The sequence below is a fragment of the Anas platyrhynchos genome, chromosome 10, assembly GCF_047663525.1.
Source record: "Anas platyrhynchos isolate ZD024472 breed Pekin duck chromosome 10, IASCAAS_PekinDuck_T2T, whole genome shotgun sequence".
NCBI classification, from domain to species: Eukaryota; Metazoa; Chordata; class Aves; order Anseriformes; family Anatidae; genus Anas; species Anas platyrhynchos.
In genome coordinates, this window is record NC_092596.1 from 788,221 (window position 1) to 815,383 (window position 27,163).

Consider the following 27,163-nt stretch of genomic DNA (forward strand, 5'->3'; position numbering starts at 1 on the left):
GGTCTTGGAAAACCAGACGGCTTCTCCCTCCTGCTACAGACCCCAGCTCCAAAACTGTCCTTGTGCAATGGCACAATGGGTGAAAGCGGGGGTCCCTGCCTGCAGCTCCCCCCTACCACACCGGGCTGCAGGGAGGTGGAGATGCTGCCAGAGGCTGACATGAAAGAGCAGCCTTGAGGAGCGCAGGGAGGGATTTCCTCCCGAGGAGGGCTGGGAGGAGCCCTCACACTTCCCCTGACTCCCACACATGGGCCGGGCGCTGCCACCAGCAGGCCTGCTGCTCTGTGGGAGCTCAGCGGGGACACAAAGGGGATGCCCCGAGGGGAAGCATCCCTGTGGGGACAGCGGGGTTCCTGCAGGAACGGGGCTCCTGGCTCCCCGCGTCCCAGTGCGCTGCCCTGGCTGCCAGAGGTGTCCTCAGGGGGGCTGCAGCGAGCTCCCAGGGCGTCAAACCACTTCTCAGCAAGGTTTAAAAAGAAAAAAACATGCATTAAAAGCAGCAAAGAAACCATCAGAAAGGAGCAGGAAGGGAGAAAGTCCCAGCATGGGTGCGAGCAGGAGTGACTGGAGCTGTGGGGAAGTGAGGGAGAGGTGGATGGAGTGCAGGAGCAGAAGGCTCCTGTCCAGCCTCCCGCAGCCAGGAGGGACCACGGGTGACTGGTTGCTTCAGGTGACGGCGGTGACATCCTGGGTGTCAGGCTCCATCGTGCTGGGGGAGAAGGTGGAGGTACAGGGGGGTGATGGAGACTGGCGGGGATCAGTAGGGGCTGCATGGGGAGGAAGCAAGGCATTTACACGGGGTGCAGAGCGATACCTGGAAGAGCCCAAGAGGGAGCCCAAGAGGGAACCTCTTCCTCCCCCAGCAGCTCCCGTGCCTTCAGCACGGCCACGGGCACGGTTCCTTGTGGCAGCCGAGTGCCATGGGGCGAGGGTGGCCGGTGGCTGGTGGCCAGCCCGCCCCGCCTGCCGCCTGCCCAGGTGCTTCCTGACATCTGCTGGAGCTCGCGCTTCCCCTCCACCGGCCGGCTGGCCCCTCCTGTTGACTAAAACGTTGGCCTGACGGGGCCAGCTCTGAGCTGCCTAAACGTCGAACCCGAGGCCTCTGGTGAGGAGGAGCCAGCTGGGAGCTCAGCTTCGTCGTGGCTGTCAGGGGCTGAGCCACGGCGCAGAGCTGCGACCGCGCCGTCTGTGCCCACAGAGCATTAGATCGGGGGTTCACTGGTTCGGGGTTTGGCCTCAAAGCTACCGTGAATTCTCGGAGAGATGCCAGGACTGTAAGTGACTGATTTCCCACTGTAGTATTGGCTGTGAGAGTCACCTCAATGCGGAGCAGCTCGGTAAGGTTTCCTGCTCTGCATGTGCCCTCCTTGCAGTGATTCATTGCAGGGACCGTGCCTTGTAGCGGTAGCGTTCACGTTAAAAAAGCGTGCTGCATTTAATAGGGCTTTTCTTAAGCTAATTTTTAGGAGTAATTTGTTTAAACCTCCAACCTCTTGGGGGATTTCTGTGCTCCCAGAAAGCTGAAGCAATTTATCAGTATTTGAAACGTGCCGTGCAAGCTGTGCAACTGTGCAGGCTGAAATCAGAGGGCAGGAACAGAAGCTGAACATGCCCTGCAGCCTGAGCCAAATCCACACCAGACCCGACCACACTGGCAGGAGCTGCGGGCTAAATAGGAGGTGTTATTTGCCAGGAGAGATGTAGCAAGTGCATGGCTGGAAGCTCAGCTTACACTGCCCGCGATGCAGACTGCCGGCTCAGCTGCCGGACTTTACACTGAACCAAGACAAATGCTCTGCACTGCAGGGGATATTTGCCTTGAGGAACAGAGCAGAAAGCTGGGATGTCAGCTCTTCAGCCCGCCACAGCAAGAGCTGTCACTTCTCATCCATCAGCATCTACACTGGTGGTCTTGGCTGGGAAACACCCGTGGGATTCTGCCAGTGCTGCCCACATACAAGCCACGCTACACTCGAGCAGTACAACAGAGGTTTCTAGTAATAATGCATCTTTCCTGGGGACTGCCTTGGCTCCTCTGCCTCAGATCACACCTCCTTGGGCACGTCCTCAATGCAGTGCCAGAAGCCTACATGTAGATTGGAAAGACAAAGAAATACATTTGGTTCTTTGTCTTGCGAGGGAAGACTTAGCTGACAGGCTGATTGGTAAAGCTGCATCCAATGCAGCACCGCAGCGAGAGCAGCAGCACAAGGGCGACAGCTCCATTTCAGCAAGGGCCAACCAGCAGGGAGCGGGTCACTGGACAGTCCCTAATTACCCCCAAACTCCGATGGACTTGGGGGATGACTGCCATCCCCCAAAGCTACCAGCTCAACTCTTCAAGCTGTACCCATGGGCAGTGTGTACTGGCACAAGAACATGTGCCAGCCAGTTTTCCTGGTGCTCTCTAGAGCCAACATGAAAACGGAAGACATCAGATTCATAACAGGAATGCTGCAGAGCTCTTCCACTCCCATTTCCCCTCAGAATAAACTACTGAAAAGATGATTAAAGAAGGCGGGGAACTGGGATAGGTTAAAACCAAAGATCTCATGGCCTTTTGCTTCCTCTCTACCAGGTAAGGGTATGCCCACGCAGCAGTGGGAGCACAGCAGCACACTGACCATGGCAGGATAGACCGCCCCTAAACATCTTGCTGCCCTTTGAGTCCCCTGGTGGGGCCGAGTCCCTCCATCACCACCCTTTTCTGCCCTCAGGCTGGCTTTTATCACCACGAAGGGCTCAGCCCTGACTCACTTCCTACAAAGCACTGAAACTGCTGCTGTATCTGCCTGTTGGAAATGTCAAGGGAAAGACAGATTGCTGTAATCTGAGCCTGATTTTCTCATTTGAAAGGTAAGTTGATGATGACATGGGTCCTGGCTTTAATTCCTGGCTAGATCCCTCTTGGAGTGGTTAGCTCCTGGAAGCTCTCCAGGAAACTCACCCCGCTGACTGCCCGCAGGTGTGGGGCTGGCAGAACAGGCCGGCTTCGTGCTGCACTGGAGGACCATCGCTTTAGCCTAGACAGACACCCCTAGCGCTCTCCTGTCCTCTGCCTTTGCTTTATTTTTCTTCTCACTAATAGGCTAGGATAGTTCAGCATTTTTGTCATTGATTTATGTGTGCACATACACCCAGATCTGCGCACATTCCACGTTCAACAAAGCTTGAGAAAACGCGAGTTTTGCAGAACACTTTCCTGGAACAGGTGTCTTACGTTAAGCCAAACTAAATAAACATGGGCCGTGTAATGAAATAAACAACCCCAGAAGATAACACTCAATCAGCTTTTCACATAAACAGTACCTTTTCTTATTAAGGACCTGCTGTTTATTCTAGCAGCGATTGCTTCATCGATGTGAGACCAAGCAGCCAGCTCTTATTTCCACCCAGCAGAAGCCAGCCCCCCAGTAACCTTCAGAGCAGGGTCTGCACCGCCTCAGGACCACGTGGAGCTGTAGGAGATGTTAAGTCCCACATCCCTTGCCACCCCAACGAGCCCCACGCTTCCTTTTGCCCCGAGCAATGCTATGGAAAACCCCAACCCCAAGCCAGCCCCAAGCCCCAAGATAGCACAATCCTACCTGTGCCATCTTCCAGGTGCCCGAAGTTGCAGATCTGGCTGATGTTGTGCACCCAGATCTGCATCTCCTCCTCGGTTTTGGCCACCAGGTAGAAGGTGCGGTAGGTGGTTCTCACGATGAAGACAAAGTTGTTCTGAAACTCTTTCCTGATGAAGTTGGGCCCCGAGTGCTTCAGCACTTCGCACTCGTTGAGGTCGATGATGCGGATGGGCTTTTTGGAGTGGTTGTTCCTGTAGTACTCCAGCACATCGGGGTTCCCGCTCATGCGGCCTCGGCGCAGCACGAACCAGCGCTTCCTCCATGCCTGCGGGTGGCACAGACAGGGCCCGTCAGCCTCACAACACAGCCAGCAGCACTTTTTGGCGTTAGGGCTTGTTAATAAACCTGTGGGAATGGGACTTGGACCCGAAGTGTTTGCTCTCAGCTTGCGTTTGGGGCAGAATGAGGAGAAGGGCTGTCACCTGGGGGAGCACAGGGAACACGGCTTCTCTCTCCTCTCGCCCTCAGCCTGCCAGCATGATGCAATGGCTCTGATGCTTCACCTGCCTTTAGCTACAGCAGGTGAACCAAGAAGAGATTGTAACACGTTTTCCTTTCAGCTGGGACCACACCGTGTGCTGCAGCACGTGAGCTAACACCTGGCAGCACGCACCTCCTGCCCAAAGCGAGGCCTCCAGATGACCCGCATGGCTTCCCGGGCCAGGAAAAAGCTGTTAATGAGCTGCCAGCTACTTCTGGAAGCCCAGAGCAAACCCTGAGGGAGCTGTAGTGCTAAGATGTTAAGTGGGAACCTCCCCAGTGCTGCAGAACATCTGTTTACCCAGACACTGCTTCCAGGGACGCCGCAACCTGCACCAACCCCTGTCAGCACCAGCATCTCCTGGGCCCACATGGCTGAAGGCACGGGACCCACACTGGCTAAAACGAAGACTGAGATGCCGTATCACTTCGTTAAGCTGCACGCAAGTTTCTAGGAACAAAATAACATTTTCCGCTCCTCCAGCAGCTGCTGCAGTTCAGCAGCAGCACGAGAGCCCCTGAGCAGATTACAGCTGTCACCAGCACGCTTACTTCAAGGGCCAAGAGGAATCCACCCTGAGCTCTGCTCCGCAGAGGAAAGCTGAAGCAAGGTGTTGGGAGCTTCCCTTCAGCAAACTCCTTGCAAATAGCGTTTGGATAAAACCAGCTCTGACGGCAGCCCTGTGGGGGCAAAGGGGCTTGCACAATGCCCAGGTACACAGTCACCATAGAACCCCAGATGCTTTAATTGCCTTCATCAGTTAAAAGTTTAGCAATGAAACATCTAACAACCACCCCCTGCCTAAGCATTACGCAAGTGCTCGCCGCAAAGCGACTCATCACAACACGAACCTGGGCAATCGCTTGCACTTGGGTTCACCACAGTGCTCCTTTCGCAGGGCGGCTGTCCGACTGACACCCAACCTGCTGGCCTAGGTGCAAAGTAACTGATGGCAGGATGCTGTCACTACATCGTACAAATCCTTACCGGGACACTTGGGGCTCAGTACAGGCACTACAGATTTCACCGACAGTTCCTGTGAGTACAGCAACAGTGAAAGCAACCAACAAAAAAATAGCAATCCTTTGTTAGGAGGTGTTTGATTTATTTTTCCCCGGCACTTAACAGAGGTTTCCTCACAGTGCAAAGCTTTTGCCTTTCCATACTCATCTGATATTTTATCTAGAGATGAATCTACTCAGCCTGGCAGTACCTTAATCTATTTTGAAAGCAATAGACTAGTCATAAATAACAAAGAGGGACCAGAGACGGCAGTTCTTTAGAGGGAGCTCTTGCAAGGCTGACTAACACGCAGCAGCTGATGTACAGGAGTGGCTCTCAAAGCAGGGCTGCATCAGGAACGGATGCAAAGCAGAGGTGAGGTGCCAAGTATTGCACAAAGAAAATTCAGGCTCACCTATATGACCTGTCAAGGTTTGAAAATGATTTGGTCTGTGTTAGAAGCAGCTAGAGGCAACATCAGATCACTGAGATCTTGCAGAGAAGTTGGATTGTGTAGGAACCAAGGAAGAAAGTGACACACACACCCTCTCCAAATCAAATTAAAGCAAAAATGAAGCTTTTAAAGGAGAAAACAGCTCCCTGAGTAGCAAATTTCAGTAGTAGAGCAGAGTCATCTTGCAATGCATAGCCCTGGACAGGGCCATGACACCACCTGCAGCCCAAGCACCACACGTGCCTGATGCACAGCCTGCTGGTGCACCAGGATTGGCAGCTCAGCTCCCCTAACGCACACGCAGCCCGGGCAGCAAGAAGAGAAATGCCTCGGGAGGAATAAGCCAAAAAACATCTCCTTTGCCCTCCAGGGAAGCTGGCTGCTAAAGCAGCCAGCAGGAACCACCTGAGCTCCCCCAGGGCATTGCCACTGCCCTCAGGCTGCTGGGCCTGCAGCTAAAATTTGTCTCCTGATGGAGAGCGGGTGGAAATCACCTGCACGGGAGCACGGTGAGGGAGGAGGAGATGGGTGTCTCTGGGTCAGGCTGGACAGTACAGCATCTGTCCCCATTTCTTCAGCATTTTGACTTTAACGAGCGTAACGGGATCTGTGGGCTTCAGGAGAACCTGGGCAGCTGGTGAGAGGAGAGCAGAAACCCTCAGCTGTGCCTTGCAAGCTGGCACAAGCACAGGAGCAGCCCCATGACCCTCCCTGCGGGCAGGCAGCCCCACCAGGCTTCTTGCAAGGAGAGCGGGAGGTGCCTGGTGCTCATGGCCCACGACGGGAGAGGAGGAGGCACCGAGGCTGTGAGAAGCCCTGGTTATCATGCCCAGGCAGCCAGAGCACAGAGCTGGGTGGAAATAACGAAATCAGTGCGGGTGCAAGGGGGAGGTGATGGGGACTTTGGGGCGATGGGAGGCTGAACCAGGGCTGCTATTGCACATGGGCGACTGCTGCACGGGGGGTGTCGGTGGCAACACCAGATAAAAAAGGCCACAAACAAACCAGTCAGGTGCTGAAAATGTAGCTGACTAGTAAACATGTTGGGAGCCTGCATGGGAAGGTTTTAGCCAGGGACTGTAACCGCTTACCTTCTGCCTGGGAGCATGTGTTGGGTTTTGTCTGTGAGAAACAAACCCAGCATGTGAGATCTAAATAATTAACTGCAGCACACACAAGCTCCATGAGGTGAATTGGCCTGGAATAGGATTTATCCTGTGAGGTTTGATTTTTTTCTGGTTTTAATAACAAACCAGGGGATGGCCAAAAGACTTGACATTCTTTACCAGCTGAATTAATGCTCATGACTCCCCCGCGAGGATAATCTTCACCAGGCACAGTGAAGCCAAGGGGAAGCAGGACAAGGCGTGCCAGCTCCTCGCTCGCCTGGAGGCCTGGCAGCGTGCTGGCTGCTGTGGGGAGGCCCGGCAGGGAAAGGAGAGGCCGCGAGCTCAGTGCTGGGAGGAAGGGGAGCAGCGGGTGCCATAGCAGAGGGTCTGACCTGGGGCTGGGTGTTCCAGTGTGCGCCGTGCTCCTCCTTCGGCTGCCCGAGCCGTGGGGTGGTTTTGGGTACCGGCAGAGCCACAGGGCAATCGTCCTGCAGCTGTGCTGGCGTTTGAGACCAAAGTTTTCAAAGAACCACTTTAAAATGTCTTATTTTATGGGAAAAAAAAAAAAAAAAACATAACGAGGCAGAACTTTATAGTGTTTCCTATAAATGATTTCTAAGAGGAAGTTTGAATTCATACTGGACAGCCCTGTGAGCAGCTGGTGTCTGGGCCTGTTGACAGCGCGGCGGTTCAGAGGTGCCGCCCGCAGGGTGCCAGGAGGGGGTCAGCTCCCACCTGCATCCTCGTGCTCACAGAGCCCAAGGGTGTTGTAGGGAGCAGCTCATGCTTTGCAGGAGCAACGGGCCAGCCCCTCGCAGGAGGGCTCCTGCCTCCTGCTCTCTGCCCACCTGGCTGTGCAATCAGGCTCGATTAACTCACTTGTGGAAATCAGAGAAGAAAAAGACCTCTTAAACCTTCCCCCAGCTGCAGTGATGGCTTTGCTGTACTGGCTGTAGGGCTGCAGCTCCCATCAGCTCTGCGTAATAAATCTCCTTAACGAGGCTGCCTGCGTGTCCCTTTTCTGGGGGACAGCGGAGCTTTAGCACTCTGCCCGCCTTGTTTTGCCTCCCTTGCGCCCAGCTTCTCGTATTTTCTGCTCAGATCTCACAAACTTCAGCAGCGAGAGGCTGAAGAGGCTTATGGCTGGGAAAGAAAAGTCAGTGAATCTTCTCCTGCCCTCGCAGCTCTGTTTTCTCAAGGGGAAAGGCTCTGAAGGACACCAGCATGCCCACAGCAAGCAGCGTTCAGCACAGCCTCGTACAGCTGCTCTGCGCATCCCGCGCAGAGGACCACAGTACAATGATTTCGGGACAGGCTACTGTCTAACACCCTATTTCCATCTGCTAAGTCGTGAGTCACTGACTGAGTCACTTGTCTATCTGCCTGTGGTGGTTTCAGTATGAGTCTAAATGAATCTTATTTCAGGAAAGTCAGCATGAGCCTTCCTCGGAGGAGATGCAGGGGAAGGGGAAATACCTTCTTCTTTGCAAGGTGATATAGATACAAAGATTGACTAAAAATGTTACCCTAAAAATTTCCTGCACTGTATGTGCAGCAAAAGCTTTGTAATAAAGCATCTAAGGTGACGTCCTTTAGAACCAGGGAGCTTTCCTTTGTTTCTGCTTCTCACAAAAAGCAACCTGTGGTTTGTGTAGAAATAAATTACACACACTATGAAAAAAAAAAAAAAGAAAGAAAAAGACCTGGACTCAACTGTTGTCTGCTAACCTACACACATTCCCACTGCCTGCTCCACATCCCAATCCATAATATTTATGATGCTTTACATGTACAAACATCTGCAACCGACTGAGTCACTGCTATTTAATAAACATGCAGATTCTTTGTAAAGCTAATGGGTCCATTTGGGCACAGCGGGTCAAAGTCATAGCGACCTAGAAACTTGGGAGGTTTAAGTTCTTAGAAACCTTGCAGGAGATAAGCAAATGAGTTCTGAAAGCAGAATTAAAAATGACACCACCAATAAACGCATAAAGTAATTCCCCCAGTGTGTCTGGCCGCACATCCCTGGGATGAACACGGCAGTGAAGACGGACTCCGGTGCTTTCAGGGCGTGACAGAAATTTCTGTGCCTCCAGGTGGGATTAAACCTGAGCTGCCACCACTTCCAGCAGCCTGCCAGCCGTCCTGGTGGACCACTCATCATGAGAGGCTTGCAAAAGCCCCGTGCGGAGGGATGCTGGCGCTGGCCAGCCTGCTTTGCCCCATGGCAGGCTGTTGGACCCTGTCCCACCAGCACCTCAAGGGGATGTGGCCTCATGCCTTCAGCATCCTTGTACTCTCCTTTCTCTTTCATTTTGTCTGTTTAAGGACAGTTCAGGGGAGACATACCAGCAACAGAAGACAGCCCCAAAACCATCAGGCAAAGGGCTTGGTTTGGAGCCACCGAAAGATCTCCTCCCAGCAAACCCCTCCTCACTGCTGGGGCACACGTTTTCCTTCCCAAGGGCAGGCACTGCGAAGCACGAATCCCTTCCCACTGCCCCCCAGCTGACACCTTCTGGCTGCTGCTACGTTTCTGCAGGCAGCTACGCTCCTTGACAGTGAAGACTTACAGGCAGGGCTCTTCACATGAGGATGTTTACAGCCTCGCCAGCTAGCCAAGAGTTTTAGTTCCATATTCCCTCGCAGCATGCTTATGTGCAGTATCTCAAGTGACATTATTATTACCTTCCTGAACGCAGCTTGGATTTCTCCAGTGCTTTCTTTCCCCCCGAAGTCCTGCAGCACTTGGCAGCTGGTACACGCCTGTTACACGCCACATATGCGGTGAGTGGTTCACCTGCCCCGGGGTACACCTGCTGCCGACACCGTGCCACGCTCCCCATGGCCAGAGTGCTCATGCCTTTGGCTTTGGCTGGTCTCTTCCATCCCAAATCCTCATTTCCCTGTGTGATGTGGCAGAGGACAACGGGTAGAAAGCCCCCGGTCTGGCTTGGTGCCACCCCTTTGTCAGCTACAAAATGAAAGCCCCACTTCTCAGGACTGTGCTTTTTGCAGAAATGAGTTAAAACCAGGGTGAAACCAACACACTGCTCAGGCTCTCCTGGATTTGACAACATAATTTCATTTTCTATCAGTGGGAAAGGGGCCACTGAAACCTCATGCAGCACGGCAGGGATCCCAACAGTTGCATGAAAACTACTTGTGTAAGACAGCCTGGAAACCTTTAGGGCTTTTCTGACTTGTCCACAATAAATTCTTTAACACCAACACAGTAATAAGATAAAATCTTGACTAGAGGTAAATTCCAAGTTCTTGGAAGCTTTCATCCAAAACTCTTGCATAATCCTAAAGGATTTTTAAAAGGCTCCGTGCAGATCCTTGAGATCCCCCTAAAGCGAGGCTGCCTCCAGGTTGTTTAAGGAGCAGCAGCTCTCACCCACGAAAGCTGGGTATCAGCATCTGCTGGATGGCCGAAGCTATTCAAGTCAAAGGAGTTTGCAGTTATTTTTGGAAGCAAACACAGGAAAATGTATACACTAAAGGGACCGAAGTTTGGACAAATTTTGAGCAAATTCTCTAAACTAATAGCTTTTATGGAAGGTCTCCAAACCTCCCCTGCTAAGGGAAGAAATCGAGTTGGGGCTAATCCCCTTCCTTGCAGCTCCCCAGCAAGATGTAAATACAGATGTGCGAAGTAGTTAAAGACCAGAAGGAACTGCAGGTTTCTCAAGCCTGGAGATTGCGCCCTGCCTCAGGCTATCTGGAGTCCCTCTCCTCTGTGTTACTGGGAACTGGCAGTTTTCTCAGTATTTTTACACCAACAGAACAAATTTTGCTGTTTCACCTTGTTAACTGAACATGTGGTGTGAGGTCAGCAACAGTCACGCAGCCTATCTATAACTGTCTGAGCTCACATGATGCTACGGCTCCGAAGAGAAGGAACATAAACAGGAAATTGGGCAAAGTGACTCTTTTAGTAGGGGACCACAACACCATTTTTTTTTTCTTTTTCAGTAGCTAAACTCTTTAACAACACACTGCTGGATCTGATGAAGAAAAGCAGAGTAACCAGCACGATCAGAAAAAAAAAAAAAAAAAAAAAAAGCCACAGATGTTTACGCTGTGACACTTCAGCCTGACGATAAATAACAATGTGCTCGATGCAGCGAAATGACCCCACTTTCCGGGTTGTGCTCAGAAGCTGGGCTCATCTCCCCGTGTGCAGGGAACGAGCTGGTATCGGATGCATCCCCCACAGCCACCGTGGGCCAAACCTCGGCCGTCTTTCTGTCCACCCGTGTCCAATTCCCTGCCGTAGGCTGCAAGTGCTTCGACCTTTGCACTTCATTTTCTCTCCTAAAATTGCCTGGAGAAAGGAAGTGTGCGGGAGGCAGGCAGCGGAGCGGGGAGGAGGTGCACATGCGTGGGAGGGCTTGTCTTGCAGAGCAGGCCAAGTATGTTGAAAACAAGAACCAACCTTTCTGGACACATGTACGGAGATAGGAAGGAAAAAAGAGAGAGGTCCAACATCACAACAGCAACCGCCACATGTCCAGAAGAGCTTGGGATCCAGGTGTGTGGAGGGGGCACTGGTTTCGGAGGGCTCGGCGTGCTCCCAGCTGTGCAGATGCTGAAGATCTCTGCTGGGATCAATGTGCTGGCTCGCAAGCCGTCCCACGGGAGCCACCCGGCCTTCACGGTGACATTTAGACTCTATTGAAGTAAATGGCAAAGCTCCCACTTGCTTGGAGAAGGCCAGGTCCTCCTCTCGACAGGAAGCTCTGAGAAATGCAGAGATTCCCAAAAATGGAAACACACGCCGAAGGAATCATCTGAATCAAGAAAATCTGCCTTAGACAGATGAGCAGCCTTTCTATCTACCACATCAGACGATGAACTCACCCTTCACGGGTCTAGCCTGGGGTTTGTGGGTTACTCCCAGGCTGTGCTCAGCCCTGACTTTTCTCCAGCCAGACAGCGAGTGTCTTCTGGTGATCTCAGGCATGAGACCCCATTTTGGGGGGACACAGGCCCTCCCTGCCACTGGGTGCTACCTGCCAGGCCATTTCAGTAAATATCAGAATTGCAATTAAGAGTACACTAGGAGTGTGGGAAAGACAAACTGAAATATATGGTGAAATACTTTGAGTGAGCTCCCTTGAACTGGTCGGGATGGCAGCAGGTACACGGGTGGGGTGAGTGTGGCCACACCGAGCCCCACAGCACCGAAGGAGGCTGGAAGTGCTAAGTGGCTGTGTTCACACCCACCTGCTCATTTTGAAGTACAATATTAGAAAAGCAGCTGTGCTAAGGAGTTTACGCATCTATTTTGATTGTAGTTCTGCTGCTTTGGACTGCCTTTTCACCAATGCATTGGGTTGCTTTGCCTGTAAGTATCCTGCTAGGCAGTGGTACATTTTAAGAACCAGTTCTCCTTCTTCTTTAAAAGCTCTCCTAAATTAATCTTCTCTGCTTTACACTGCACAGGAGACTGAGCTGGTTTTTAGACGTTTTTAGAATTATACTTTCATTCTCCTTAGTTTGTGGAAAAGTGGTCATCACTCATACGGCTCCTAATATACAGCATCTCCTGCCCGTCATTTTTTATTTTAAAGTACATAAATGTTAGGAAAAATATAAACAACGCTCCCCATGCCAGGTTTTCTTTTGTTTGTTTAAGAATCTCTGAGTTGCCAGAATTTTTCTGGAGTTTTTTTTCAGAGTTTTTGCTGCTGCGTCCTGCATCTCATCCAAGGAAGCAGGGCTCTCAGGGCGAGGCTTGAAGGGCTAACACCCCGCGAGCTCCGTTTCCCTCCGCACTGGAGGCACGTTTCACAAGCTCAGCTGGCTAAAGTCAGCTCGAGTATCCAAACACCCATCAAGTAAACTTCCCATGCTTCGGGGGCAGCCGCACATTTCTTCACCCTGCCTGTGAAATTCTGCAGATCCGTGCAGTTTTTCTCACTGTGCTACTTCATGCCCTGCTGACTTCACACCAGCACAAGGGGCAAGGTGCTCCAGCAGAGATGGAGTGAGGAGCAGAGCTGGCGCCGCTCCCCAGCTGCATTGTTCATCCTCACACCTTTCTCTTCTGCCCTCCTGAAATGGGACCTTCAAGCTGTGACCCACAGATTCATTAAGTTTTTCCAGTTCCTTGTTAATGCTGCAGCTTCTGCCATTGTCATGAAGACATCTCTGTGCCCTCGGCTGGCGTGCCTGGTGCAGCACTGCTATTTGTTTCCACCTCCTGAGCCTCACAGCCAGAAAACAGCATGGCAAAGCTAGCACCAACAGCGTGCTTAATGTTTATCTTAATTTGCATGACTTCTCAAACTTCCCTTGCTGGACCCACCGATGAAATCACAACATGTTCAGAAATATTAAATCATTTCCTCAACATCTGAATATAACGGGCTGCGAGAGGAAAACAATCGCATTTGGCACGTTGCGCGCTTTTGCCTCAACGTTCCGAATTCTGGAGCCCCTTCGTGTTGTGGATTCGCACTCGATCACAGCAGCACTGAAAACAACTGCATGCCATAATTCATTTCCTAGGAAATCCCCGGACTTGCCAAGTACTAGCCTTGCCTGGAAGCCTGCATTTTGGGTGCCCGCAGCAGTGCCCAGCCCAGGCAATGAGTTCAGGATGCCCCAAACCAGCCGCTTACCCCTGGCCTGAGGACAGCGGGTTGGTGCCCTTCAGCTGTGTGCCTGCCCTAGCAGTGGCTGCTGTCCCGCTCTCTTTGCAGTGTGGAAAGGCAAAATTCAACGTGGCACTAAACCAACAGGGCCCAAACCTCTCTGCTCCAGCCTCCAGAGGATGGGCCAGCTTTCCTGAGCAGGTGCCTTCCCTTTGGGGTTACATTCGGCCAGTTGTCAGTATTTTGTAACGCAGACTCTTTGCGAGTGCAGCAGGAGTAAAAATCTCTGCCAAACTCCGCAAAGAGTGGAAACGGTTTGGGAGTAAAAACAGATTTCAGAAACAAAAGTTCAGCTTGATCTATTGGGAACAACGTGCAATTAATGTACTCAGCAATATCTCAAACATGAGCAATGTGGGAGAAGGGTAATAGCTCCCTTTCCATCATTTTTCAGCCTGTCAGAGCACTGATCTATTAAAACACCAAAAGCCAGAGCCTTACCAAATGGAAACAGGTAAACTCGGTGGCAGGCAGTGGTGGTGTGCAGCTTACCCAGATCATCTCCTTTAAACCATAAAACTGTCGCCGAGAATGTGCTCGTGGGATGGTGAAATAGGATCAATGTTACTGTTACAAAAGTGAGGACAATGAGCCAGCTGGGTTTTTCCACAGTCATTTTCAAAACGGCAGCATTTATTTCTGCTTTTCTGAAACTTCTCTCTCTCTTCTCCTCCCTTCCCTATCCCTTTCTCGTGGGTTTTGCATGCCGAGCTACACCCAGAAGATGAGGTCACCGGGCAGCACTCGGGATGAGGATGCTTTCTGCTTGGGTGCAGCTAGCACTGTCCCGCTGGGTGCCCTGGAGGCACGGGGGACAAGGAAGCATTGAGCCTGGAGGATGCCCCTGCCACTGCAGCAGGGAGAGGTGCCTTGGCATGCCCTGTGAGCCAGTCACAGATGGTCTCAGATGGTCACAGAGGGTGAGGTTGCCACCAGCACTGTCAGGAATGTGCCTTCTTTCCCCCTGCCCCCAAAATGGGGCACCTGAAGCACACCTGAGCGTGGCCTCACCATCTTCGCTTTCCTCTGATGGGAAAGCTTTGTCACTGGTCTTACTACTGATCTTAAAGCCGTTCCCTTCTATTGAACCCAGCCAAAATTCATAAATCCTCAAAACCAAAGGAGCACAGTCCACTGTACAGTCTGCAGCGCTTGCATGTGCTTCAGAAGGAAGTGAATGTAAGCGTGGCTGCTGCTGCTGCTGCTAATGTGACACTGTCAACCTGAACTGCAAAACAGGAGCTGAAGTGAAATTCAGCCTAGCTTGGAGTTCCTCTGCTGATTTTTTAAATCGCAGAACCTAATTTTCATTTTTAAAGTGCTTTTTGTTGCTTCTAACCCCATGGGAGAGATCCATGAAGAAAGGGAAACCAATGGCAGCAATGCTGAGGCAGCCCCATACACTGAGATCTGCTTAAAGGACGCAGCAGCTGCACAAACCTCCCAGTGCAGTGCTCTGAGGACATCACCAGTTCCTGCTCAGCCAAGCGGAGAGCAGAGCCCATCTGCCCTGCACAGCCTGACCTCTCCCACTCCTCCAAACAGCAGTGCTCCTGCTGCAAAACGGTTAAATTACCGATGGTCCGTGCCCAACCCTTTGCTGTGAGCTTGCTTCCAAGAGCGCAGACCCTTGACAGTCTGTGCCGTGGCAGTGACAAAGAAACCACCGCTCAGAGCATTCGTCTGAGGGAGGGTGTGGAGGCAGACTCACCACAAAGAGACCGTATGAAAAGGCCTTTGCTTGGGGCTGATCCCACTGTGTGCAGGCTATTCGAGAAAAACAAACAAGACTTTCCCTGCTGCTGCCCTCACTTGAATTGGGTGCTGCGGAGCCATGTGGAGTCTTTCAGCCCTTTTTGTAAGGGCTCAGCACCCCGGGGAGAGGACATGAGCCAGTGTGGGCAGGAGTGGAGCTATGGGAGCTTTCAGCCAGTGACCAAAGTGTGCCTCGGCCCGTCGCTCTGCATGTGGACACTGCAAGTCTCAAAGCACCTCTGTTGTAGCAGGCCGTGTTTGTATCAGATAACTGATAACAGTGACAGCAGGTAGCAGCGTGAGGAGGGATGAGGGCTGTGTTTAAATGGGTGGCTCGGGGGTTCGTGTCCTAGCAGCACAGCAGAAGGTGATGGCGAGAGGTTTCACAAGAGGAGCTAAAGCAAGAGCTTGGGGGATAGCAGGGAAGCCCCAACTGGCAAGAAACTTGGACGGGCAGGAATGGGAGGAGCAGGAAAGCTGAAGGACAAACATAAAATGAATGGACTCGTCGGCAGGGATGGAAAACCTGAGCGAGGAACTGCTGGGTCCCCAGCCAGGAGCCGCAGGGCTGGTGGCAGTGCCCTGCCTGGCCGGTGTTGGGGGTTCCTTCTCACTAGGGCCAAGCAGAAAGGAAAGCAACGTGACAGGAGGGAAGGGGACATTCCTGAAGTCCTGGGAGGACAGCAGGGAATGACGAGAGACGTCCCCACGTCCCTGCTGTGTGCCTGTGGCCACAGCACAGCCTGCCCGGGCCTGGGCGCCTCAGGACACCACAGTCACTGCTGAAGAATGGCCCCGAGCCCCAGACACCTCCTGTTTTGCTAGCACGCTGCAAGGGGAGGGCAGGAGCTAATCAGGACTTGTGCTAATTACGCTGCCGATCGCCGGCAGAGGACAGGGAGGTGGCTGGGAGCCAGCAGCAGGGCGGGTGGGCCCGGAGCTGTGTGGGCTCCCCAGGATGCCACCTCCCTGTCTCCAGCCAGGCCTCCCCTCCTGTGGGCCCAGGCCGGCCATGACCGAGCCCCCCAGCGCCCCTCACGCCTCAGCCCTGCCCCACGGGGACGCGGCTTGCTCCGGTTGCTGGCACCGCTACAGCCTGGTGTTTTTTGACCTTTTACTCTTCCAGAGATAGAAATGGGATTTGTCTGAGGCTTGGAATAACTTCCTGCGATTGTGCTGCGGAGGGCTAGTCTGACTTGCTAGATAGCTGTGTCTGTCGGGCTGGCGTAGGAACGGAGAAAGCCTCGGCCCTGCGGCTGGGCTGAAGACAGATTTAAAAGATCCCAAAGACACTGTATGTGCCCCAGAGAAAAATAAGCTGGCAGCACTGTGTGTTGTCTGTGGTAGGGCAGCGGGGCCTGGGCAGCCACTGGCAACCCCTTGAGCAAATGTTATCCTACAGGGATGGTTGTTCCTCGGGTGGTAACTCACAGATCCTCCCTGGATCACTAAGGCACGTGTGTTTGCACGTGTGGGAATGCAGATAATGGCCTGAGAATCGATCCTTTGGGATGCTGAGAGCAGAATGTTGCTGTGCAAGCCTCCCCTCCTCCTCCAGCTTTCCCCCAGCTGTCCGTGCGGCTGGGCTGGGGCCGAGGCTGAGGCCGAGGGCTACTCTGCTCTGCTCTGCTCTCAGTGCACCTTTAGCAGCTGCGTGCATCTTTTCCTTACACCCCTGCCTGACTTTAACAGTAGCATTGCCAGGTCTGATGTTTTCAGCAGAGCAGTTTGGCTGAGGAGGCGAAGTCTCATCACCTGTGCTGGGCTGGTGGCTCTGGCACCAGTGGGGGGTATCCGGAGGGAGGCTGGACCATGAAGGAAGCTAATGCCTTCAGTCTGGTAAACCCGTGCATCCTCAGGAATCTAAAAGACTAAGTGGAAGCCTTGTACCGTACACCTTAATGGTCTTCATCCATCTTCTATTGTACTAGATAAAAATACTAAACCCAAAACAGTTGGTTTCTGACCCAAGGAGTTTACAATCACAGTACTGCAGCTTGTAATGGCACTTGCAAGAGCTCTGCTGCTCCCAGGTAAACAAGGGCTAGCCAGCTCCAGCTTGAGCCCTAGGAAAAGCCTGTAGGTAAGAGTTCAGTGCCTGAGCTGCCATCACTGTCCTATTCCCACGCTGTGCCATTGCTGCGAAAGGCAGGGCCAAACCTTGATGGCCTCTTGTTGTTTGGCTGAGCTGCCGAGAACTCCCAGGGAATTAAGGAAATGTGTACTTTAAACGAAGTCTTTTCAAAGCCAGCTTTTCGTTGTTTCTTGTATTTTGCTCATCAGTAGGCAAAATCACCGTGAACAAGTCATGTGTGGTAGTATTTTCCTGCGTGACTCACCCGGCAGGCTGGCTGCTTCTGCCTCCCTGAAATTTGGAGTAGGAACGATCTTTGCCTTTTACTGATATTCCTTTGAACAAGTGAGCATACTGTCACCAGGTGGGCTGAATCCTGGGCTGAAAAAGGCAGGTTAGCACTCCCCTGGCCATAAGTCTCCAAGCAGAGCTAGCTGGGGATGCCACATGCAGGCTACCCAAGCTGCCAGTCCTGTCTGCTCCCCTGTGGGCTCTGCAGGTATTTGCTGCCAGGGTCTCCTTGCCTGGGTCAAGGGCTCTCCCTGTGCCTGCAGCTGGAGGTTGTGTTTGTGCCTTCCCCCCTGCAAGCATGTCTTGGAGAGGATAAATTGGCTTACTGAGAAAAAGCAAAGCTATCCCAAAGCCACGTCATGTTTGTTTTCAAAGTAAGCACTAAAACGTCCAGCATACTTAGCACTTCCATGCATGGACGCCCGTCACAGGTTTTCAGCTTCAAGGGAATTCAGGAGCGTTACTGATATGTGTCAGCATAGATTTACGGCATGATTTTGTAATATGGCTCTGAGCTGCAGCGCACAGCAGTTCTCTTAAACAGCCAAAGGAAGCGGTTCTTGTGTCCTCTGTTTCACAGCCTGCACTCCAGTTCTGACTCCGATGTCTCTTCCACTTACTGCTTTCTAAACAGGCAGTGTCAAAGAAACTGAAATTTTGTATGCAAATTGGTTTGAAGACAAAGAAAAGAAGTGCAACCAAAGAGGAGGGGGTGATTTAATGCATAAAAACAACCCAGATCATCTGCTTATTAACTTCCCATAAATAAGTAATTTTTAATGCTTTAAGAAGTTTTTTAAAATGCTTTTGTGCATTTTTACTGAATTCCAATTTCATTCAAATGCAGCTTGTTTCAAATCACATAAAATAATCCCTGCTGAGGGAGTAAAGCTTTCCACAATGCTACCTCTTTAATATCAAAATGATAACACAAAAAGTGTGAGTAATTGTATACTAAGCTACACAAATGCTGAGATGGTCATGGACAGGTACAGAGTATCCTTGTTAGTGAGAGTAAGTGCCACATTCATTCTAAAAACAACATTTAGTGGTAAATCATTAGAGAGCAACTAATGAAAGCATATCTCAATGAAAAAAAAAATAAATAAAAGTACCTATGGAGAAAATGGCATTAACAAATGTTAATTTAATTCAAAGATTTCGACCCTCTCATTTAAATCTGGATTGAAATCTGCAATACCACTGGTCAACATCAACTAAGGCTCTATATAGGGAAACGTCCTCAAGGGGATTAGAGTAGTTTAGGGAAGTATTGTGAGGCGAGCAGTTGAAAATAAAAATAAAACTACTACTGCTAACAGTCTGAAAATCAGAGGCTAAAGCCCGTGATGCATGGTGGTGCATACTGTCCTCTTTTTCTACCCTCCGTCACTAATGCGAAAAACACAGCGAGGGATTGTCACAGCGTGGAGCATCTAGTCACCTGCAGCTTGAAAGGTATCTGAGGGTTGAGTAATTAGTCCTCATCACACCTTAACTCTCAAAATGACCACTGCTTTTGCTTCTCAGGGGTCAGAAACCACCGTATATCTCTATATACATACATACTTGTAGGTACCATATATCCACATATACATGAGAACAATGCACTTTGACAGATTCTTTTGACTTTCTCATATGCGTGGGTTTTTTCCTCCTGCCCTGTTAGCAGACACTGAGCTGGTGACTGCAGACACACCTCGCACTGTATTTAAGGGCCAATATGCAATAAAGCCTGGTACTGCTTTTATCCTAAAAAGACCAGCCCATCGCATGCATGTAATAGTTCACACTTCGGTAAGCACGTGTGAAGTAGTCCGGCAATGCGGCGTCTGTCTAGGTATAATGTCACTCGGTGTGTAGGTGTGAGAGCTCTCACCAGACCTACACCAACCACAGATCCCCCAAATAGAAAACACTAATAAAAGATTCAAAACACTGCAGCTCACTCTCTATAGACTCAGGCTGATTCTCTACTAAACTGGCAAAACAAAGCCCCAGAACAGAGAGTCTGTTCCTCATGCTTCCTTCCGACATCAGCTCCCTTTCTGTACAGTTTTGCTGCTCATCACAAAGCATCCTAGGATTTGTTATTTTTTTCTATCCAAAGCTCTCAGTCCTTGGACACAAACCCAGACAGGCATCCCACAGCATGGCACTTGTGTGATCCTTCGGCATCAAGAGAACTTTCAGGGTAACAGGCAAATGTGGTGTCAGCAAAAATGTTAGGTTGTCCTGAATTCCAGCACGTGTTCCAATGAAGTTCCTCGAAGTCTCTGCAGAAACTGGCCTGCAGTTTGGCAACAGAGCTGAGTGCTCCCCTTCCCATTCCTGAAGACACACATCTCACACTTCGCAATTTGCTTTTGCCACTTGACCTAGTTCCAGGCTTGGCCACAGAGCAGGAAGCTGTGCCCCTGCTACTGTATCTTCACAACACGATCTGCTCCATCTGCAGAGTGCACAAAGCAGCGATCGTGTCAGGAGGTCTAAGCAGAAGTGTGAAGCTCACAGTCGCTGTTTTTGCTAACTGGATCCCACAAAGCGTGATGTGAGATAAGGGCGCTTTGAATACAGAGCAAACAAACAAACGCCCTACAGCATTTTGGTCCTGCAGCTTCAGGATGGTTAGTACCAGTAGAAAGGTCGTACCTCTCTCCTAAGTCCAATAGGATAAATGCACTATTTAACCTCCCAAATTCAACTTGACAGAAACTCTTTCATTGCAGCCTGGTTCCCGAATGAACCAAAAAAGCCAAACCATTTATAACCAAATCACTTGCTTTTGCAGTTTAGATCCAGAAGCTCCTAGGGCATGCACTTTGCAGCAAGCTCAGAACAGTCTTTTGACCTCAGTTAAACTAAAATACTTTGAGGAATCATTTGGGCTGTAGTCCAAGTTCTCCCTGCCATTTTCTACCTGGAGCCTGAACAGTGCTTGGCAAGATGAAGTGAGAACCCTGACACCAACCAACTGCCAAGCTCCCATTTAACCACCTCCTCACTTTGAAGACAGTAAAGATTTTCTTCCCAAAAAATGCAATCTTACAGGATTCATTTAAAACATAGATGTTGTGCATGGGGTCGTGAAACTGAGAGGACACTTCCACTTCTCGTGCAAAAGCCAGCAGAATGCACCATGGAGATGCAAGTAAGCACCATACATGAATGTGTGTGAGCCATGTGGGAATCCTCCTGAGTGCTGAACATTGGATGCTCCATAATTTTGAGTTGCCAGTGGGCTGTGCAAAACCTCTCCCTACCCGGCAGCTGCCTGGGAAGACATCTCCCCAGTGCTCTGCAGTGAGCACCAGGCGGGATTTGCCTCTGCAGGCCTTGCAATGGTCTCCTCGTTTGCTGAATGGGATCCTGGGGTACGGGAGCTTGGGCTGGATAAATAGAAGAGCTGTTTGTGCTCTGAGTAAGGAAGTTTAAATTTGACCTGCAATAAGGCTGCATAGAGGAAGGGCTTTCTCCACTGCTGTGCTCAGAGCAATCTCTTTTGTCTCAAAGGCCACTGTGACTATGACTCACACAGCCATCAGGCTATTAACACTTTTATTCCAACTAGTTATTTCTGGCTTTCAGCAGTCAGAATACCTAGAGCCCAGAGTGCTTCCAGTGTAACTATAGAAATTACAGCAACAAACAACAACAGTTGGGCCCATGGGTCAGCTGAAGCCAAACTGTGAATCACACTCTTGTTTGTTACCTATAGTTATGAAGAGGAATTTAAGCCCCGATAACAAGGCAGTAGTACACCTTGTAGCCACTATCTCCTAGCAGCCATCTTCTAGCTCAACACCTTCAGCAGGTCGATCTGTGCGCAGGTGCCGTCAGATGCTCGCTCCATCCATGGGAGATGCTGCCCACAGAGCCCCTGCACAGCTGCCTTGAAGCAACGGGCAACCCCTACCAGAATATTATTGGACATGCTTTGTAAATCCATTCGAGGTTAATGAAGGTTGTAAATTCATCCTTCTTCATCTGTATACCCACAATCCCTATGTTTCAGAGAGCTCCTTATACAGCTTTGCTCTGCTCTTATGGGAAAAATCCCATTCAAGCTCTAGACCACCTCTCCCCTCCCTGCCTTCCCGTGCCCACAGCAGCAGTCAGTTTGCTGTCAGCTGGGTCAGCAGTTCGACGGGGCAGGCTCTTCTAGAAGAAGCAGAAAGCTGTCAATTTACTTTGGGCCTCAAAACCACTACCTTTTGTTTTTAACCAAAATGCATTTCCATATGCAAGCCCCTGCCTTGCACTGCTGCTTTGGCACAATGGATTTCTTCAACTCCTCCCTCTCTAAGAGTCAAAATTTACCATAGATTTTGATTTTTTAGAGGTTTTACAAAGAAAGAGAGCTCAGTAACCAAATACTTCCCGAGAATGCAAAGCAAAGGCTGAAGTGCAATGTGAGAAACCAGATCAATCACAAATGAAGAACAAAGTGGTTTGAACTTCAGCATGTTTAACGCCTATTTCCATAAAGGGCTGATCTAATCTGTGGAGACCTCTCAAAGTGCCAAGAATGCCTAATGACTCTGAATATAAAGAATAATATATATTGTAAGCAAAGAGAATGGCCATCAGGCCTTTATTTGTGTTTCTGGCTTATTTGTTCTCTATAAAAACCCTCCATCAAACCTTCCAGCAGAGCAATGATCGAGAAAGTACAGGAGCAAAGCTAACACACTGAGAGTTCCCAATTCACTACAGCCACGTGGCTCATCCTAACTGACAAAAGTCTAAACTAAACTCAATCCAAAAGCTCAAAATTGACAAAAATAAACTGATATATTAAAGAGGAAAAGGAAAAAGTTATTTTTTTTCTTCTGGATTTCATTAAAATGTGCCAATGCAAAATGCTGTCTACAGACTGGGAGCCAAGTTGCAAGGAGGAGAGAAATTCTGTCCTGCAAAGGCTGAGATAATTCCTGCACGTGGTGTCCCAGAAGGGTGGCCCTGCTGAGAATACAGGGTTTTTTATGGCATTGCCCGCGTTGTCTGGGTGTTGCACACAGCAACAGTGCCGAGAGCAGCGTGTCAGAAGGACGGTTGTAAAACAACGGACGTTGGCAGGGGAATTCAGGGATGGGCACCACGTCTGAGACCTTTGCAGCTTTTTGCTGGGGATTAGCTGACATTTTGAATAACAAATCTTCTTGTTCTGCAGGGCAAGGCAAGGTTCATCCTCGGTCCTTGCTGATTGCTGTCCTTGCCAGGGCAGGGATACCGCAGGAGCCCTCTTTCAAGGAGAAAACCAGAGCAGTGAAACCCCTTCCTTGGATCCCTCCTCCCACAGCAACTCAGAAGACGGCATGTTTTTGAGTAAAAATGGAGCCATAGTCACAAGCACTAGCAGCTACAAAAGACATCTGAAAGCAGTGGTTGTACACAGAAAGCAGTAACTGCTTTCCATTTTTAGACTTCATGGCTTATTTGTTTAAACCACGAGGAGACATTTGCATGCTACCCATTTCTGGTCAGATATGAACAAATAAAATAGAAATAAACGCAGTTCAAAGAACAGAGTGTGCAAACTTCTGAGGTTAATTTTAACTCATGAAACACTTCAGCAAAGGTCCATCACTTGTATTTACTTTTTTCTAAGAGGTAAGGAGTATTATCAAAGTTGACTTTTGAAAGAGGTGGAAAGAAACAACAGAACCCCGACTATTATCTTTTCTTATTTTAAACTGCATCCTACACTTCACTCAATTTTAGATCTGAACGCGGGATTACTCCTACTCTTCTCCTCGCTTCTGACTCTTTCTTACCGTGTTTTTCAGAGAAGCAGTTTGTAAATGTGACTTGTTAGGATGCAGCGTACAAGTAATGCGAGTTAAATGAACCAGGTTGAGTGTTGCAAATGCAGTTCCTAAAATCTCCAGACTAAACTACTCGATTCAAATAAAACCAGCTGGGAGGTAGAGAACCCCCTGGTGAGAACGAAGACCTGTGTTACCAAAGTGTGCAATGCTAAATCAGCCCAAAGTAAGCGGATTCTGAAATAGAAATTCATGCAAGTTTTTCAGCCAAGCAGTAAACGTAGCTGCAACATGGATGCTGGCCATTTGGAGGATAACGATGTGGTGCTGAGGGATTTAGGAGGCTTTTAAAGGACAGGCGAAGAGATACGGTAAGAGTCGAGGATATATGTGAACTTGTGAGAAAATTTAATGATTGATCTGATCCTGCTGTGGATAGAAAAGCCTTCCCTAAGCAGAAAATATTTTTAAATTGTTTACAAGGCTCAGGAAGAATCATATGGTGATGCTGTCTTCTCTGGTTCCTTAAAATCCATTGCAAAATCCTAGGAAGCTGCTTCCCAGGAGTTCCCCAAGGGAATTGTCTCTTCTACTCTCAGCAAGGTCTGGTTCAGAGGGAAAACCAGAGAGGGAGAAAACAGCATCGCACTGGAAGGCTATGAACAGCACCCTGGCCTTGGGGAAAATGGGAGAACTCCTTATCTGATCTCAACAAGTTATGAGAGCAATTAGACACATAAAAAAAAAAAAAAAGAAACACATACTGTGCAAGATAAAGGTAAACAATACATCGTAGTATCTCAAGCTATGGAATTATTCTGATAACTACTCTTTCCAGAGAGCTGATGGATTCACCTTGAGTCACAGAGGAAAACTGAAAAAGCTTCCAAAGAAGCCAAGGAAGATTTTAAAAACACGAATCCTTGCACAGCAAGGATTTGACTGGGGGCATTTCAAAGACTGCAACAGGCAGAAAAGCCCCGGCCACTTTCTGGTTTTGTGCCCACCACTGGCTGCCAGTTGTGGTTTCTGATGGTCTTGGTCTAGGCCAGGTACAATACAAAGAATTTTGCTGTGCCTTTGATCCTTCCCGAGCTGCAATGTTTGCTCAGCTGGCTTCCAAGAGGTCTTAAAGAAAAAACAACCTTACTAATTTTTATGGTGTTCCTATCTGCTCCTTGGGTTAGATGAAACGGTCCTCTCCTCATACCCCCAGTTAATGTTCATATCAACAAAAGGCTGGGTGCTGCCAATTTTCGTTCACCCTATCTTTGATGTACTGTTTTACTTTTTGTTGTGGGAACAAACCACCATTAAAGAGCTGACATGGGAAACAAAATGGACTGAGAAACTTAAACAACTCATACAATCTTACAGCTCTTACAATGTAGCCTGGAAGCACGAGGATATTTTTACCTGTGTTACTAAAAGGGCATCTCTAAACAAGTAGTGCAGCAAAGTAATGACGCCGTGTTCTTCTGCAATTTCTGGTCTGCTTTGCAAAAATTAAGATCTGAATTTATTTTCTCACTTCTGAAAGCTGGAAATGTGCCCTTCAATAATGTATTCATACGGTGTAATCAGGCACAGAATCTGACCCAGCTTAGCTGAGGCCTGATTTCCAGCTCTGTGGTTTCTACCTCTCAGACTATTTACTATTTGCTTACCAGTAATTACCACAACCAGCTCCTGCATTGAAATCTACTACAGAAAAAAGTTCCTAGCTGTTTTTTTAAACTTGAAGAAGAATTCATTTTAAGGCTGACATGAACGGTGAATTTCCATGAATCAGGTGATAAAACCATTTGCAAATTTCTTTCTTGTCTGCTAGGTTAGCCATTGTTGGCTTCTGTCTGAAATGCCCTGGCCAACAATTCTTTTCTGTCCATGAAGAATTTTTTTTTCTTTTTTTCTTTCTATTTTTTGCTTAACACACCCTATGCCCAAAGGGATGAATGCTTGGAAGTGTTTACATTTTTTCCTGTTTCTTGGAAATTATGAGCCACAGATAAAAGAGAATACTTCTGCAACAATAATGAGGCACTTACAGAGCTTCTGGTATTGCTGATTGTTTGAATTCGTTTTTTAAACCCATCACATTATGTTCATATTCTATCCTATGACAGTGTTAATACTTAAAGGAAGTTGAGCCTTACAGCACATACAGTGTGCTATTGTTATATTATTGCACTACTGCTGTCAGGAAGTTAGCTCCACGCTCCTTTATTTTATTTTCCCTGTAAATCATTATGTATGTATCAATATACATATTGACATGTATTTTATATATGGAGTTTTAAGGAATTTGGGGTACTGAGTACTCACTGCACTTGCAGCCAGGGGAGCACACAGCAGCGAGGCGCATCCCCATCGGCAGCCAACCACCAGATCCACCAACGGTTGCTGTCAGTGATTTGGGATAGCTGAGGATCTTCACCAAGCTTCTGGCTTGGTCCTTGGCTAATTAATGGTTTGATACCGTGAAACTAAGAGTTTTCCCAAAGATGCTGTATTCAGTAAAAAGCAGTTACGAACTGAACTACCAAATGCAATATGCATACACCAATCGGGCCTTTCTCATTCCAAATTAGTAATTAATGACAATCTCACCAAAAAGCTGAGCAAATCCAGGATAAACAGGATCTGTGACATCGCCAGACAGGTTGCAAAAGCAAAGGGGGTGAAGCTGCCTGGGCCTCCTGTCGGCGGATGCCGCTTGGCTAGCGGTGCCCACAGCCCTTCCCAGAAGAGGTGCCGGCAGCGTGCGGGTACTGGGAAGAGGGGAGGCACCACCCTGCGCCAGCAGGGCGATAACTGCCCGCCCCGGCCAGCGCTCCTCCAGGGAGCTGTCGAGCTGCAATTAGAAGCACAAGCAGAAGGGGTATCTGCGATGGCAGAGCCCTTGTCAGCAGCCATCAGCCTCTCCTCGCACCCTCCAGACCCCCTCCGAAAGCAGAAGGGAGGAAGACGGGCTGATAATGTCCACACTGGAGTGAAGAGGAGAAAATAGCTCCGCAGATCTTCTCGCAGTCACAGGATGGCTCACACTGGGACTAAGGGCAGCAAGCCTGGCTTTGGGGATTCAAACCAATGGGGTTTCTTCAGGCTGCTGTCTTCCTGAAGAAGGTTGCTGTTTTTCCAGCACTTGGGTGTTTCCATTTGCTGCCCTGGAGGCTTCTCCGGTGCCTTTACAGCAGCCCCCAGCCCCATGAAGGCAGCCCCACGACAAGCCAGGCAGCTGGGTCTGAGCACAGCAAGAGCTCCCAGTACCATCTACAACTAGGACCGGTAGCAAACTGATTTTTTTTTACCTCGTTATGTTCCTTCTCAGCACAAGCCACCTTACCCAAGCAAATAAAACAAGTTTAAGTTTCTTTGGAAGGGGCTTTCTTGCTCAGACAATTCACTAAACACACGTTGCACGTACTTCATGTAGTTTTCCAGTCACCAATGATCAAGCATGGAAAAGCCATGGTCAGATTACTGCACTGACTCTTCTGTTGCCCAAGTATGTTATGAAAGACAGAGTTATGTAAAATTCATGCTGGATTTCACTATTTCCTATTTAACTGTTTTGCAGCAAGCATGTACGGTGTCCCGAAAATTCACTTTATGCAGAACAAATGTGAGCCAGAATAACGTATTTTTTTCACATCCTTCTGCTTCTTTACAGAAAGACAGGGGATGATGTTTAATTTTTCCTTTACTTACACAAAACCTTCCACTTTGACTCACAGTCCTTATGCTGACAGATACTCTGGAGAGTATTATTATACCAACAGCGAATACAGACCTGGATTTTTTTTTGTTGCTGTTTAGCTGCTGTGCGTATGGAACATAATTATGGAAGATCATTATTTTGCCATGATTTTCTGGAAAACAACAACAACAACAACAAAACATTTTCCTGAGAATACCCAGAACATAGCAGGCTC

General features: G+C 49.4%; 1 protein-coding gene across 2 annotated transcripts in view; it reads right to left on the reverse strand.

The window, feature by feature from the left end:
• GAB3 (GRB2 associated binding protein 3) overlaps nucleotides 1-27,163 on the reverse strand; it is a 56,763-nt gene that overhangs the window by 16,026 nt on the left and 13,574 nt on the right. For both annotated transcript variants that reach the window (XM_027465553.3, XM_027465552.3), the window contains exon 2: nucleotides 3,588-3,891. In XM_027465553.3, coding sequence (XP_027321354.1) covers nucleotides 3,588-3,891 — 304 coding nt within the window. The remainder of the gene's footprint in view (nucleotides 1-3,587; nucleotides 3,892-27,163) is intronic.